The sequence below is a fragment of the Solanum tuberosum genome, unplaced genomic scaffold (assembly GCF_000226075.1).
Source record: "Solanum tuberosum cultivar DM 1-3 516 R44 unplaced genomic scaffold, SolTub_3.0 scf00047, whole genome shotgun sequence".
Lineage (NCBI taxonomy): Eukaryota > Viridiplantae > Streptophyta > Magnoliopsida > Solanales > Solanaceae > Solanum > Solanum tuberosum.
The window spans coordinates 857,444-874,062 of NW_006238973.1; the positions used below are offsets into that span (position 1 = coordinate 857,444).

General features: G+C 35.3%; 2 protein-coding genes across 2 annotated transcripts in view; both read left to right on the top strand.

Moving 5' to 3' along the window:
* Window positions 1-7,977, top strand: part of LOC102591749 (5'-nucleotidase domain-containing protein DDB_G0275467) — a 12,601-nt gene extending 4,624 nt beyond the window's left edge. The window contains exons 6-14 of the mRNA XM_006343510.2: window positions 179-280; window positions 1,706-1,870; window positions 1,957-2,067; window positions 3,399-3,496; window positions 3,788-3,911; window positions 4,090-4,179; window positions 5,331-5,375; window positions 6,167-6,487; window positions 7,542-7,977. Coding sequence (XP_006343572.1) covers window positions 179-280; window positions 1,706-1,870; window positions 1,957-2,067; window positions 3,399-3,496; window positions 3,788-3,911; window positions 4,090-4,179; window positions 5,331-5,375; window positions 6,167-6,487; window positions 7,542-7,568 — 1,083 coding nt within the window. The 3' untranslated portion in view covers window positions 7,569-7,977. The remainder of the gene's footprint in view (window positions 1-178; window positions 281-1,705; window positions 1,871-1,956; window positions 2,068-3,398; window positions 3,497-3,787; window positions 3,912-4,089; window positions 4,180-5,330; window positions 5,376-6,166; window positions 6,488-7,541) is intronic.
* Window positions 7,978-10,297: 2,320 nt separating this feature from the next.
* Window positions 10,298-16,565, top strand: LOC102592083 (tetratricopeptide repeat protein 1). The gene is made up of 5 exons (XM_006343511.2): window positions 10,298-10,628; window positions 12,177-12,356; window positions 14,603-14,729; window positions 15,073-15,186; window positions 16,216-16,565. Exons 1-5 carry the CDS (start codon window positions 10,368-10,370, stop codon window positions 16,329-16,331), a joined length of 798 nt encoding a protein of 265 aa, XP_006343573.1. The 5' UTR covers window positions 10,298-10,367; the 3' UTR covers window positions 16,332-16,565.
* Window positions 16,566-16,619: the final 54 nt, after the last annotated feature.

The window sequence follows — 16,619 nt, forward strand, 5'->3', positions numbered from 1 at the left end:
CCGGGGGGGGGGGGGGGGGTGCTGTCTTTACCAGATGTGAATGCCTTCTTCAATATTGGGTTTCTCTTGGAAGTTGGATGCCTTGCTGGTTGATTTGTTGTATGTATCAAAACAAAATTGACACCCGAAAGGATCTAATAGTTGATAATCTGATGCTCACTGATGCTAAATTTTGCAGCTCAGCCGTGAGGAAATAGATGAGATGTATGGTACAAGACATATTGGCCGTGATCAAGCACGAGAACTAGTTTGTTTGATGGATTTCTTTTGTTTCAGTGAGGTTAGTTTATAGTGTTTTGATCTCTTATATTTTTTACCAGTTTCAGTTTTCTTGCTCCTTGCTTGACCACTTGCTTTTACTTGTCAATCAACACAATTTTCCCTTTTAACATTTGACTTTTTAACGCATTGAAGAACTCATTCCACATTACTAACAAGATTGCACTCATCAGGCATGTATATATATTTTGTTTAGCTGCATGGGTCTCCAAATCATGAAAAATATTGGTGACAAATGTTTTAAAAAATTAAGAGACATCAAGAGTGGACATGCTTTAGAAACCAGCTATGCAGTATGGGAATACAAATATAAGCTGTTTGTTGCAGCAACTGTGTGCAAACTTGTCGTTTTCTTACCACAATTAAGAGACATCAAGAGTGGACATGCTTACCACAATTTATAGTCAAATGCTCAAGAGCAAATTCTTAAGTAGGGATGCAGGTGGATATTGCCATCTTCATGTCTCTATATTCCCATTCAAAACAAAATTGGTAAGATTTCCAATTGGATAGTTTAAAACCATCTTTAACTGCTCATAGGTCAGCTCTTTATTTGACTTATGCTACCTGATGTATGTGTTAGTCGTATGATCGGCTGGCTACTATTAAAAGATCCTTTTTTGTTTATCAATTAAGCAAAAGCGGATAACGTTGTACTCTATTCGTCCCATATTTTTTGTAGCTCATATTTTATGGATGAAGGGTTGTCACATTTCTAGAGTTGGTTTCTTTAGATTATTTACAACACATTAACACCTTACACTTCTCATCTGATTTCTTATAAAAGGGCATTAGAATAACATAAAAAGCCCTCCACTTCTCGTAAAATGTGAATCTTGTAAAGAAGTATGTGTGACAGATTTAAAGAAGAATAAAAAAGGAAGATGGGCCTGATCAAGAAAATAAAAAGGAACAGACAAGAGGAAGATATGGAATGTGGAATTATTAAACTCAAGTCTCTCACTCTTTTTATTTTTTAATCTTCTTCTGAAAAAATAATTGATCATAAGTGTACTTTTTCTGGATTTCTGCACATTTTTCAGCATAGCAGACCCTTTTGGTTTGATCTAATTTTAGTTTGTTCTTCCCTCATCTGATCCAAGTAATAGCATTTGAAAATTTTCATTTGAAGTCCACAGCAAACTGATCTTTATTGAAAAGAATACTCACTTTGTTCCATCTTCTATGACATTCTTTCCTTTTTAGTGTGTTCCAAATATCTTGGACATTTGGGTAGTCATACCTCATGATTGTGTAGTGTAAAGTAAAGGTACAGAGTAATAGGGATTAGGGGCAATTAATGATTCTCTCATCTTCAAGAATGTTGTCTTCAAATAAAGTAAAATGATGCATTAGATAAGTTGCCGAAGATTTTTATTAGTGGCTTTTTGACCTCTTGGGTTCTCTTTTATTTTCTTTTTTGCAGGCCTGCCTTATTGCTGATATTGTGCAACATTTTGTTGACGCTAAATTGGAATTTGATGCTCGTTACGTATATGAAGATGTGAATCGAGCGATACAGTATGTTCATAATAGCGGGTTAGTTCACAGAGGAATTCTTGCTGACCCCCCCAGATACCTTGTAAAGAATGTAAGTATTACCATAGTTACTCTGTACATATAGCAACTTTCAGAACTTTCACCTTCTAGACCTAATTTCACCCATCTCTCTTCCAGGATCAGCTGCTACGCTTTCTAAGGATGCTGAAGGATAAAGGAAAGAAACTTTTCTTGTTGACCAACTCGCCTTTTTATTTTGTGGATGGAGGGATGCGCTTTATGTTGCAGGTATTTTCAAGTGGAACAATACAAATTTGTAATCTTTTGGCTTAATATGGATCGCTCGTTTGCTTCGTCTGCGATTCTACCTTCCTTAGATAATTTTTATGATCAGCTCTACTTTTCTTGGAACTTCATTACCATTTTAGTTTACATGTGACATTGGCAGAGTGTGTTCGTAAGTTTGTGTTTATCTGTGGCATGTAAATAGAGAAGATAAGAGCACTCCTTGCACTGAAATATTTTGACCTCAACTAGCTGAAACATTGTTGTCTTTTACTGGTGATTTAGTTTTAGTTGCATAAGTGGACTACGAAGTGCAAAAAGGAGCTGGGAACTTATGGTGGAAATTAGTGTGCTGGTGTCCTTTTTTTAATTACTTGACATTTAGAAGATCCATAGCAGAAAATTATTTTGGCGATCTATTCTTTCTTTCCCACTTTCCCTTGAATTCTCTATATATATCTGTGACTCTGTATCTCTGTGATTCTTTTCACGGTGCGTGTGTATTCTGGTAATGCCACTCCCGGACATTATCTGCACGTCTAATGCTTGGTCTAGCCTGTTTCGAAAAGTGTTAGTTGATTCTTTGGCACTGTGGCAATCTTTCTTTTCATGCTTCATTTAAGTGCTTTAAATTTTATACATCTGCAACTGTTTCTTAGTTCCTTTTTCTGGAGCTGCACATTAAGTTAAGCAAGTTGCTTTTCTTTGTGACATTAATTCATTAGTTTGAGGTATAGTTTGGTATGTTAGAATTCCCCGTCGGTCCTGTTAAGTGTATGAATTGTAGTGTCTTTACATGGTCTTTGCGAATTACACCACTTGAGCTAGCTTTTGGAGTTGAGTTTGTCCCAACTCCCAAGGTCCATTTTTTTAACATGTTCTGGAGGTGGACCCTTCCCTGATGTTGGCCAGCCTATGTTGAGGTCACCCATGTTGTATCGTTCCTTCTGAATGTCCAAATCCTGGCTGTGCTGGAGGGTGTTAATTTAGTTGAGCATGGGTTGTAGTCTCTTCATATGATCTTGAACAGTTCTCACCACTAGCTAGCCTTTTGGTTCCAAGTTAGTCCCAAGTTCTATTTTTTTAACGAAATGCACCCTATATTACCACTTCTTGTAGTTCACAATTATGGTAATATTATTAGATTACTCAAGATTTTTGTGGTTAGGATGAGCATAACCTCATTTTCCCCTAGGGAATACAGTTTGATACTTGCATCTTTCTTTTCGTGTCTGCTTTGATTGTATTGTCTATTGTTACTTTGTTCTATTAGTCTGGAAGTAAAATGAGTTCTCCAACTTGACACCTTTTCTTTTTGGTATATATTTCATTAGGATTCTTTGGGTCAGCAAGATTCCTGGAAGGAACTTTTTGATGTCGTAATTGCTAAAGCAAACAAGCCAGAGTTTTACAAATCGGACCATCCATTTCGGTTTGGTTCTCTACCATTAAGTTCTCTGCCAAGTTTTCATTGCATATAACACTGGTTCCAACTATGCCATTCCTGCCCATCATCATTGTTTTTGGGATTAATAAGAGAGTTCTGTTTTTTTTTTTTAATTATGACTATTTTGATTTGGTTTTTAGGACGTAGCACGTCTTCTTCTATGTTGCAATTCACTATATAAAACATTTTCCACCAATATCCTCTTCTTAAGGCTAACTGTCTTGTGCTACTATCACATACAGTATTGCCTCATTGTATTTATTGAATGTTCTGCAGCTGCTATGATGTGGAGAAGGACACATTGGCTTTTACAAAAGTTGATGCTTTCTTGCCCGGTAAAATTTACTACCATGGATGCCTTAAAGCATTCTTGCAGATTACAAAGTGGAAAGGTCCAGAGGTATGCTTAACAAAATACTACAGCTTTTTCATGGCTAGGAAACTTTGTTTTCTGTTATTATATATATGCAAGTTTGACAAGTTAACTTAGACAGACCGTCTCATTTCTATGTATATATCCATTTCATCTCCCAACCTCGTTCATTACATTACTGAGATAAGCTCTCATGAAACTTCAGGTGATATATTTTGGGGATCACCTCTTTAGTGATCTCAGAGGTCCTTCAAAAGCAGGGTGGCGGACTGCTGCCATCATCCATGAATTGAAGGTATGCTTTCTTTTAGTTTTTATTCTGTTTATGTTATGCCTATTTCTATTTTAGCCATAGTCTCCATCTGTACCGTTTTACATCGTACTATAACTATTTGGAGATTTAACTAATTTTTCTTGTATAATGGATCTTCTCAAATATTTGCTAAATAACTTAACCATTAAAAAATAGTATTAACTTGTACTGCTCCTTATATAAGCTTCTAACTATGTAAATTTAACATATAAAAACTACCCTTAGCAATAAAAGATGATTTGTTTTCGACCAAGAATTCTTTGTTCCTGCTTGTTTATTGCAGAAGTTGTTGAAGCGTAAACTCTTGATATCAATATGAAGCATATTTATACACTGTATAAGGCCTTACTAGTTTAAAATAGGGACTGGGAATCTGGATTATATATAGTTTACTTTTAGTGAGGCGGTGGTGTCCGGGCTAGCTTGCGTAGCTTGACTATTCCATCGGATACCTGCAACGTTCCACTAACTCTACCCACTATAGTTTAGACAACAACAACACCACCTTACCCGGTGTAATCCCACAAGTGGGGTATGTGGAGGGTAGGATGTACGCCGACCTTACCCCTACCTTTGTGAGGTAAAGAGGTTGTTTCTTGTAGACCCTTGGCTCAAAAGAAAAGTATCTGATGCAGGATTGCAAGAAAAATAAAACACCAAAATAGCAATATACAAAACAAATCCAGCAACAAATAGTAATACATATTGAATAATAGGGAACTACAGAATAACTAAATGATACTACTAATAGAAGAAAGGAGGCTAGCTCCCTGCCTTTTCCACACAAAGTGCAACAACAATCAATTACCTGCTAACCTTCTACCATAATCTTCGACCTCCATACCTTCCTATCTGAAGTTGGGAAAAAACCACCTAATGTTTTTTTTGTCTCTGCTGGAGTTTGAACTTTGGTCTCCCGTATTTGCACCCATTTCATTGACCACTAGGGCGCACCTTGGGTACAATAAAATGCATCACTTGTTGTTATCCTTATTTAACACGTCGTTTCAGAATCTATGATGGGAGAGAGGTTTATGTCCTCTCTTTTTTCTATTGTTTTGTCAAAATGTCCTATATTCCGTCTTTTGTTGATCAAAAGTTTAGTTAACTCCTGTTGTCTTTTTTGTTTCCAGAGTGAGATCATGATTCAGAATGATAATTCTTACAGATTTGAACAGGTATAACTTGATGGTCTTTCATCAATCACTTGAAACTGCACGTTCGGTTATAGAATTATATGATACGTGTTGTGAGAAGGGTCCTGATGTTGATTGCATGTGTATACGACTTGATTATTTGATTCTGTAAACATTTCATGAATTGCGAAGACCATGGTATGATGCAGTATCTTGTTGTAGCTACGTTGAATTTAGAAGGTTTTAAATGTACATTGGAAGATCTATACGAAGCATCCTCAACTTCCTAAACCATATCGTAATTCATGGTTTTCCTAATTATGCATTTAGGATGCATTCACATTGGAATGGCTAACAATTTAATTGCTCTACATGTGAGTTTCCTTGGGCTGTTGTCTTATTAGAACTCTACCTTTCAAGGTAGGAGTAAGGTTTGCGTACACTCTACCCTCCCCATACCCCACTCATGGGATTACACTGGGTATTATGTTGTTGGTTTTGTCTCATTAGAGAGATCGCCACCTATTTTCATCGACTTGTCCTGCACTCTTACTTAAATGAACTGCCACTGTCTAAGCAGATTGTTTAATTAGGACAAAAGTTTGCTTCATAAACTGCTTCAAATGAGTTTAACACAGAATTTTCTCGATGTATTGGTGACTTGCTTTCATTTGGCCATATGTCTTATCCGAATGTGTTTGCTGTAAATAGGCTTACATTATCCACACACTATATAAACGTTTGTACTCGAAAGGCAGATTGTTCTTTTCCGTCAGATATATCCATTTCGTTACTAACTAGCTTTAATCTCTTCCCCTCCTTCCCCCATTCAGGCGAAGTTTCACATAATGCAAGAACTTCTTGGTAGGCTTCATGCCACCGCAACTAGTAGTATGACAAGTGAAGCATACAAGTCTCTCCTTAGGGAGCTCAATGATGAGAGACAAAAGACTCGCTACAAAATGAAGGGAATGTTCAATAAATCGTTTGGAGCTACGTTCCTCACTGATACTGGTCAGGAATCTGCTTTTGCTTACCACATTCATCAATATGCAGATATCTATACTAGTAAGCCCGAGAATTTTTTGTACTATCCACCCGAGGCTTGGCTTCATGTGCCCTATGATATAAAAATCATGCCACACCATCTAAAGGTAATCTTTTCTTTCCCTTAAAAAGGTTTAGTCATGTCTTTTATTTTACTACTTTAGACAACGTGTGCAAAAGTTCATCTATAACTTTCTTGAAGTATCTATCCCTCCGTCTCAATCTGTATGATTTAGTTTGATTTGTGCAGTTATCAAGATCTATGACAAATGCTTGAATTTAATTCATATCAAGTTTGGTATAGAAATGTTAAAAAACGTGGTTTGAAATATGAATAGATGTTGTATACCTTTGCCAATCAAAAAAGGCGAACAGATGCTGCAATAAGCGTAGGAATAACAAAATATATCTGCATATATAAAAAGGGAAGTAGATCAAGTATCTGTCTTGGTTGTAGGTTAGTAGTAGGTATCCGGTAGGATAATTCATGTGAGCGCAACCTGGCCTAGACACCATCGTTACAAAGAAAAGGTAAAAAAGGGAAGTAAATCAAATATCTGTATTGGTAGGAGGTAGAAGTACCCGGTATAATAGTCTATGTGAGTGCAAGATTGCAAGTTGGTCCAGATACCATGGTTATAAAAAAATAAAATGGAAATATGTCAAGTAGTTTGGGATGGAGGGAGTAGAATAGGGAAAATGAGATTATCAAGAAGCTTTCTTCATGTTGAAGGCCTAATAAAGTTTATTCATTTTTGACAAGAGGGTTGCTCAAATGGTAAGCACCCTACACCTCCAACTCTAAGATTTTGGGTTCGAGTCACCAAGGGAGCAAAAAAGGTGGGAGCTACTAGGGAGGGATAAAAACGAAAAAAAAGTTTATTTCATCTTCCAAAGTTTTGCTTTATTTTGGCAAGTTTCATTCTCAGTTGAAGTAGTTCTTATGAAGTCCTAGTACTTGAGTTATCCATTTTTCTCCAGAATAATGAATCATGAAACTTGGATGCAAAATTTTTAGAATTCATGCTGTTCTAGATAATGATTTTTCATCAAGTTTTCACCCCTCTGATACACGTCGAATTGATTGCAGTTAACATGAGTTATATGATTTTTTTTTGTCCATCTCATGTCCCTATACTTATATGAAAGTTTCCTTCACAGGTTTCATCAAATTTGTTCAGAACTTGACTACATCAATCATATTGCCAATGCCCAAAGAGATCTTAAATCAATATGCTAACTTTTACGGTGACCTGGATATCTCCAACGACCCCATTCTCTGGAAGAAATCACTCAATTTTTTGGTAAATTCATCGGTATTCTAGACTCATACTGTTCTGATAAAATTGGAACGATACAGAAAAAATTAGCGTTTTGGGTGATTATAGTACATGTCCTTTGTTCATTATGGTAGGCATAGTTATTGTCTTTATGGAGGGAAAGGAAAGTTTAAAAGGGGCAGGAATTAGATGATTAATATTCAATTATTTTTGCAAGTAGTGAATAAAATGTATGAAACAGTACATAATCTATGTCAAAATACATGAAAAAAAAGAACTGATGAGAAAATTTTCAATCTGAATCCAGTTTGGTATCACTTCTATATGTAGGAGCATGGCGTTTATCTGAATCTTCTTCGATAAAAAATTATATGTATATACAGTGTTAAGTTTTTATGTATATATAATAGATGTTAAAATTCATTGACTTCTTTGTGTGTTTAATTACGCTCATTGAATTTGTTGAGAAATCGAATAAATAAGCATACCATTATTGTTTTTTTTTTAAACATATGTGAGAAACTCTTAGAAGCTCAATGAAATACTATGTTTTTTTTAAAAACATATGTGAGAAACTCTTAGAAGCTCAATGAAATACTAATATATTGACAAGAAAAACAGATAATGTAATACTAACTATTTTAGGGATAAGGGTCTGAAAAATACTCCAACTATGGTCGGATTTGCTGTTGCGATACTAAACTTTTATGAGGACCTATTACCTCCATAGACTATTTAATACCGTATTTTAAACATATATATTTGTCCACATTGACATAAAAAACAATGCAAAATTATAAATAGTAATGTGTCCACGTGAGCACATATATACCTTTAAAATACACTATTAAATAGTTCAGGGGGTAAAAAATATGGTATTAAATAGTCTAGGAGGTAATAGGTCCTTATGAAAGTTTAGTATCGCAACAACAAATCCGACCAAAGTTGGAGTATTTTTCAGACCCTTATTCCACTATTTTATGATAGAAAGAAAAATACCATACCAATAATTCAACTAAACAAACAAATTAAAATAAAGACAACATTGCAAAAAATAGTAATCTAATTAAACTATACCTATGTAATTAATTGAACCTTGATCTAATTTTCCTCCTTGAACACTATGATCGTCTATATAATCCTCGGCCTCCAAAACATGATAATCTATATCTATATCTATATATGTAACAAAGGAACGCAATTACAAGGCCAACGAAGCCAAATTAATTGAACAATGGACCGAAGATGTTTAAGCCAATAGTTGACAAAATCTCTATACGTAAAACCATACGTCTTCTGTTCAATTTTCTTCTCCACACCGGATGAACTACCAATGTTGTGTCCATAAAAAAGTAATGTCTCCAACGCTGGATCAAAAAATTCATCAATTCCATGCACGATCACACGTCCATCATTATAAACATCCCATTCAGCAATATCAACGTTGTTAATAGAAACTTTTTTTGATCGAGGCAATGTAGTAACAACAATTGAATGATCAAGAAGTAGGGTTTTTAACTTGGACCCTCTATGAAAAAATGTTTCAAGAACATTTTTATTTAATCCCAAAGGAACAATATGATATTGAATTAATCTATTTGGAGGATCTTGATATTTTGGAAATATTTTTAAAAAAGCTTTTTCAGTAGGACAAAATATGGTGAAATTGGTGGTATTAGGCGAAGAAGAAATAAAATTATTTAGGGTATTTTCAAGAATAATTGACATAGAAACGTACCCTTTTTTTAATAATGTATTTGGAAGATTATTTTTGGGGTTAATAATATTAATATTTGTTGGATTAAAAGAAGATGAAGAAATTATCAAGGTTGAAAAACTAAGAGAAAATATAAAGAGAAATAATAAAAAACTGTTTTTTGCCATGATGATTTTTCTTTTTTCGAGAAGCTTTGTGAATTATAAACTTTCAATTGATTGAATTAATGAAGTTTTAGTGTATTTATAGATAATTTATTTAACCTAAACCTTTGAGAATTATGATTCGTTTATTGTCCTTTTCCAATATAAATTCGGATTTTTTCTCAATTTTAATTTGATATCTTTTTTAACGTAAATTTGGATTTTTTCTAAAATTCACTTGGTGCCTTTTCCTATGTAAATTTGTCTCCTCAGATCGGTCTGATATTCTTTTCAATTTGAATATTTTCTAAAATCTGTACTTTTTCCTACATAAATTTGGATTTCTCCTAAGATCTGTTTGGTATCTTTTCCTACATAAGTTTAGATTTCTCGTAAATTTCGTTTGATACTTTTTCCTACATAAATTTGGATTTCTCCTAAAATTTACTTGGTACTATTTCCTACGTAAATTTGCATGTCTCCTCAAATCCATTGGTATTTTTTCCTACATAAATTTGATTTATTTCTAAAATTCGTACTTTTTCCTATGTAAATTTGGATTTCTCCTAAGATCTGTTTGGTATCTTTTCCTACATAAATTTAGATTTCTCGTAAGATTCGTTTGGTACTTTTTTCGATATAAATTTGGATTCGCCTAATATTGTTTTGTGTTATTTGACCTGACCCGACCCAATCCGACCCGAATTCCACGAGATGCTAAAAACGGCGTCGTTAGATTCACTGCTTACATCCATATATAAATCAGAGCTTTCTGGATTCACAAGCAAATTATTTTTTCACAGAGAAGGCTGAAAGACGAAGAAGAAACTTCCAGAAGCTCATAGAAATGGTGTCGATTGAACAAGTAGATTCACCGGCCACCGGTAAAACTTCGACGGCGGCGGCAGCAGCGGAGGCGGCGCCCTCTGGTTACGTGTCGGATGGATACGAGACTGCGAGCGATACGGAACTGAACGGAACCGAGAATGGAAGTAATAGGGAATCTGAAAACACGATCAATACGGCGTCGTCTTCATCTGATGGAGATTTGTTGAAGGAGAAGACGCAGGAGCAGCAGCCTGAAGTAAATCAGGAACAGTTGAATGAGGTAAAGTTTTATTCTTTTATAGTTTTTTTAATTTATTAACTGATGTTGCTATTTTTTGCTTCTGTTAGGCATTGGACAGTGATTGTGATGAGCTTAGGTAAGTTTAGCTTGGTTTAATCAGTTGTACATTGTGTATAATGTTTTTACGTTTGCCTAGTGGCTAGTGGTTGATGAAGAGGTTGAAAATCCTGAGGTCTCACGCTCAAATCTCAATCGAGATAAACATTTTAGGTGAAAACCAAAGCTGGACCGGATACCATGATTATGAAAAAATGATGTTTTTGAGTTTGCACCAAGGGTGTGACCTAGTGGTTGATGAAGTGGGTTGAGAATCATAAGGTTTCATATTCAAATCTTAATAGATATAAAAACATTAGGTGATTTTTTCTCATTTGTCATAGCCTTGATGGGCAGGGTAGATTTACCTAATACATGTTGCTGGTGGGAGGTGACAACCAAGTTGGTCCAGATACTATGTTTATTAAAAAAAATAATGTTTTCGAGTTTGCACCCAAGGGTGTGGCTTAGTGGTTGATGAAGTAGGTTGAGAATCATTAGGTCTCAGTTTCAAATCTCAACACAAATAAAGACATAGGTGATTTCTCCCTATTTGTTTGTGGGCAGAGTTATCTAGTACATGTTATCAGTGGGAGGTGGCAATGGTGGCAAGTATCTCGTGTAATTAGTTGAGGTGTGCGCAAGTTGGCCCGGACATCACGGTTATAAAAAATTAATGTTTGAGTTCTGTAGTTTCTTTTTATTGTTTTTCGATTGAAGGTTATAGTTTGAGGTTCTGATCGTGGTTCCTTGAAATGGTGCATCTGGAAAAAATGCCGTGATCAGAATTTAAAGCCTGCAAATTCGAGATTCCTATTTTAGTTTCTTGAGACAGTGTCTCAGAGGAACTGAGTAGAATTAGGGAATTTTTTCTCAGTTTGTTTTAATTCTCACTAGTGATTCTGTTCTTTTGACGAGACAAATTTCATTTCATTGATATTACAAAAGGTGGTGCTAATAGATGTTTACATGATAACTGAGTGGCTCGACCACAACTGAAAACAATCAAGTAGCACAATCATCTCTGCATAATAGTATCTTCTCCTTGCACCAGAAAGTTATATGAAACGCCAAGAGTCTTTTGATATAACTAATATCCTTTTTGCAGCTAGGAATGTCTTGCGGATCTGTAACATGTTACTAGTATGTACTTGACACTGTCTTGGTGTATTATTAATGAAAAAAATGTCCTCCTCGCAGCTATGGGGAAGTTATCTACATGCAAATTCAACTACTATTTCTCTTCCTCCGTTTGATTTTTCCCTTTCGACATTGAGGGATTTCATCATAAATGTATTTGTGTGAATCCAATCTGCCTGGCCTTCTTTCTCTTGTTAATATGTTTTAAGGTTTTGTCCATTGCCATTTCAACTATCACTACTGCCTATTCTGGTATTACAGTGGGTATGTCGTTGTTCTTAGTTGGTGAAACTGTACTAAGATAATAGCTCTCAACAATTATTGATATGATCCTTTCATTTTGAGGAGCAGAAAGCCTTGGCTCAAGCAAATGATGCGAAAGTTGAAGGCAATGCATTGTTTAAGGATGGGCTTTATGAAGAGGCATTGTCAAAATATGAGCTAGCTTTGCAAGTTGCAGCAGATATTCCTTCAAGTACTGAAATTCGTTCAATATGCTATGCTAATCGTGCAGCTTGTTTCACCAAACTGGTAAGCTCAGTGTATGCATTTTGTACACTCTGCATCAGATTCATAATGTCTAAATTTTGCCATGGGTTCCAAGTGCAGATTGGTTAGGCTTTTCTAAAGAATAGTTCTCGCTGAAATTGTCAGAAGCTTTTACATTTAGCATTTATTTTGTTCAGGACTGTATAGCTCTTCATTGATTTGTATTGTTCTGCTCAGATTCTTACTGCTTTTTTAGTATATTAATTTAGTTAGCTCACAAATAAATACTGAAATCAAGTTTGCAGATTTTGCTGATCATTTGAACATTCAAAAGACAGATGTCGTCCTTCTATATATTGGATATTAGAAATTCTGACTGGCTAGTAGAAGCCATGCTTAACTTTTTGAGCCTTTACACAACATGTAAAAGAGCTATTCTATATATGTTCTCCACGCACTCTTGTTGCTGGATATCAACGGAATTACCTTTTCATGATCAAAAAGAAATTCTGACGGGCTAAAAACAAACTAATAATAGTTTTGTCTTCTATATCCCTTTAAAGCTGCTTTGATTGGACCTGATAATTAAGTTTGCATGACGGTCATATCTTGTTTGGGGAATATGTCTAAAGCAAAACTTGAAAACTTAAACATATGGAGATGTTTGTAGTCTATGAGAAAGATGTCACATCTATTCGAGATAATCAGTGCTAGTATGGTTTTATGCTTTACGATTCTTATGAAACAGTTAAATTCTACGTTATGTAGAAATAGTTCATCCCTTTTGAGATAGCCTATGATGAAAGTACATCAACTGATAGGTGGATTGCGAGATTCCTTTATATGATAACTACTGTTCTATTATTATTTAGCGATAATGACTTTTACCAACTTCATTAGCTCTGATGTGTCCTCAGTGGTGAACCATACTGTTTCATTGTGGTTATCTCAGTTTTTTTTTTGTTCCTTTTCCAGGTAGCTATTTTTAATCATAGGTGATTCCCTATAATTTCTGCATATGCTGTTCCATCTGCACTTGTTTCTGTGAATGTTCAATTTTAGCTCAGATCAGATTTTGTAGATATCTGCTTTATATGAAGTTAGCACCTGAAATTAACGAGCATGCAGACTCGTACTGTAGGCTAAAAAAAACTGTAGTATTAATTATTGACCCCCAAACTCAGTCTGCTCAAATCTGTAACAACCTAATAAATTTTTCTTGTCTCTATTCATTAAGTTATATTATCTTTCCTTTTACACCTCCGTTCTTGTGTCTCGCTGAATGATAGGGATGAGTGAGATGACAGTATGCCACCGCCCCACAAAAAAGTACTGAAGAGAGTAATCTGTATTTTGATCTTTGTAATAGGAGGTTTATACCTATTGCTTTTTCTTTAATGTCTATCTATTGCACTTTCTTTTGTATGACTTCCTCAAGTGCAATTTTTTTGTTGGCAAATAGACGCACTTACATTGTTGCCATGCTTTGGGAAACTGTTTTACCACTTTTGATTGCAATGAGTTCTTATCATGCATAGTTACAAAATCTTTATAGCTCCAGTAATGGGGCTTTGTTGCCCCTTTTATAGGTGGGTTGCCAGATAAGAGAGAGATCCAGCCAAAAGACTGTTATCTTTAGAAGTTGAGGGGGCATGAGGACGATTTACGTGTTCTTATCTTTTTCCTGCTCTCGGAGTAGTATAAAAGGGGCATTTGGTATTATTTGTCCAATTATAAGCTACCAGCATCTTCCTTATTAGGGTTCCGTATGCTGGGGGTAACACTGGCATGATGTGAAACTGTCTATTGGTTAGTAGTTGAAAGGCTCCAATAAGTCATTGAGAGGGTATTGCAATCATGAATCATTTGACACTAGTTATCTAACTACCTCAATGTTTGAAATAGAAACTCTAGAGCATCGGGCTGTGTGGTTCTATATTAGAGTTATTGACAAGGAAAAAGATAAGGTGAGAAGATGTGTAGCTTAGAGAAACAATGTGGTACCTATCCTTTTGTGTATTGTTCCAAGTGAAAGGCATACAAGAAACAATTGCATCTCACTATTTTTTGGCAATTTCAAAAAATAGAATTTATAAGTTCACTTCATACTTTAAAAAAGTAGTAGTTTTACTTTGCACACATTAGAAACAATTTCCACTGTTTCCTTTGCTTTTCCCTTGTCTTTGTTTTATACTTTTCCCGTGTAGTATGTAAGGTACCAATTTGTTTATCTGTGTGAGTTTTTGTTGTATCTACTAATGATAGCGACTGTACCTTTTCATTTACAGGGGAAAATTGAAGAGACTATCAAGGAATGCACAAAAGCATTAGAACTAAATCCTACATATATAAAGGCTCTGGTTAGAAGAGCAGAGGCACATGAAAAACTCGAACACTTTGAAGAGGCCATCACTGGTAAACATCGCGTTCTGAAGTTGTATTATGATTATTCAGTACAATGTCATTGTGATTGGTACTTCTTAGCTGCATCACTAAATAAGTGGTACCCATACTCGCATTTACTGGCTACTTGGTGGAAATCTTGTGTTTTCCCGTCAGGCTCTCCTATGTCTTCTCCTTATTCCCACTCTCTGACCTGAGAAATAAATAAAAAAAAGAGTCCTTGTATGTTATATGCCTCTGGTAATAATTGCACACCACTCAAATGGTTCATGGTTGGTGAATAATTGAAAACTAGAGTTCTACTTCGGCTCTTTGTTTCTGCTCTTATTCCCGTTTGGTTTTTCAAATCTTGCAGACATGACAAAAATCTTGGAATTGGAACCCTCACATGACCAAGCTAGGAGAACTGTGATGCGTTTAAAGCCATTAGCTGATGAGAAGCGAGAAAAGATGAAAGAAGAGATGATTGGTGAGCTTAACAGTCTCCTGTCTTTGCATTGACTAAACACCTCTATTTTCTTTTCTAATGTAACTCTGTAAAATAGTAGAGATTCCTTCCTATGCAACTGTTTGAATGGTTTGACATTTCTCTCCACTTATTTATGTTAGTCAGCAGGAAGGGTATATAGTCCATGTCACCAGTTCCTAGCCAATCATTTATGGTAATAAACATTGGTGTGCGCGAGCTGGCCCGGACACCGCAATTATAAAATAAAATAAAATATCGAAATGACCATCACAATGCTAAATAGAAGTGTGTCATTCACATGGTTGTGGACTTACATGCTTTAGCAATTAGTTTCCTAAAATTTTACATCATTCATTTATCTGCATTCTGAAAAAAGGTGTAGTAATGGCATTCGTTTAGTATATTACCTTCATTTTAAAAAAATAGCATCAGTTTGTCTAGACCAATGCTCTTCCAGAAACAGCTGCGCACAGCTATATTCTCATTCATTTTGTTTTGTAGAGTTGATACTTGACTCATCTTCCGGCAGTTGAAATTGCCTTTCTAGTGGTTTATAACTATCTGCTAGAATAATTCATCCTATGTACCGTATATTCATTCTGCCGCTGTAGTTCACTTAGTATGACTCACCAAGAAACTTTAAAAAAGAAGGAAAAGAGGAAGACCAAATGCTGTTAGCTTTAATGCTTTAAGTGTGTGTGTTGTGGCTAAATGCACTTCCGTGCTAAATGTACTGTCGCTACTGTTCTGGAATCCATGAGATTGCCTTTTAATTTTTAGGTTCGGATTATTTGATCTCTTCTTGACTGATTGTCATTGAATCATCTCAAATTCTTCTAAAGGGGATTTGTTTTGGTTTGTAGATTAACATCTTTATTCCTGTTTGATCTGAGACAACGTATGGTATTCTGTTTATGACGATTCTCCATTTTACTTTCAAAGGAGTATAGGCACCAATCAATCATGGTCATTGCTCACACTTCTATTTTGTGGTTCTTTGGATGTTGATGATTTGCATTAATGTTACAGGCAAGCTCAAAGAAATGGGAAATTCCATTTTGGGCCGATTTGGTATGAGCGTTGACAACTTCAAAACAGTTAAAGATCCCAACACCGGTTCCTACTCGGTTCAATTTCAGAAGTGATGAGGGGTTTTCTCATGTTGGCAAAAATTGCATTTCTTGAATGAAAGATTTAATTAAACAGGACATTTGGGTGTGCATGTTTTGAACAATGTATCACGGTATTGCTTTTAAAGTATATAAGTGTTGACCAAAAACTTGATATTTTAGGTTTCTAAATGTTATAAAAGCAGATGGTTCTGTAGCCTTGGTGTCTTTTTCTCGTGTATGTTCTAATAGAACTTTGGACTTAACATATGGTCATGATGATTTGGGTTGTTGTGTTTGGCTTCGTTGATACAAAAAAATCCC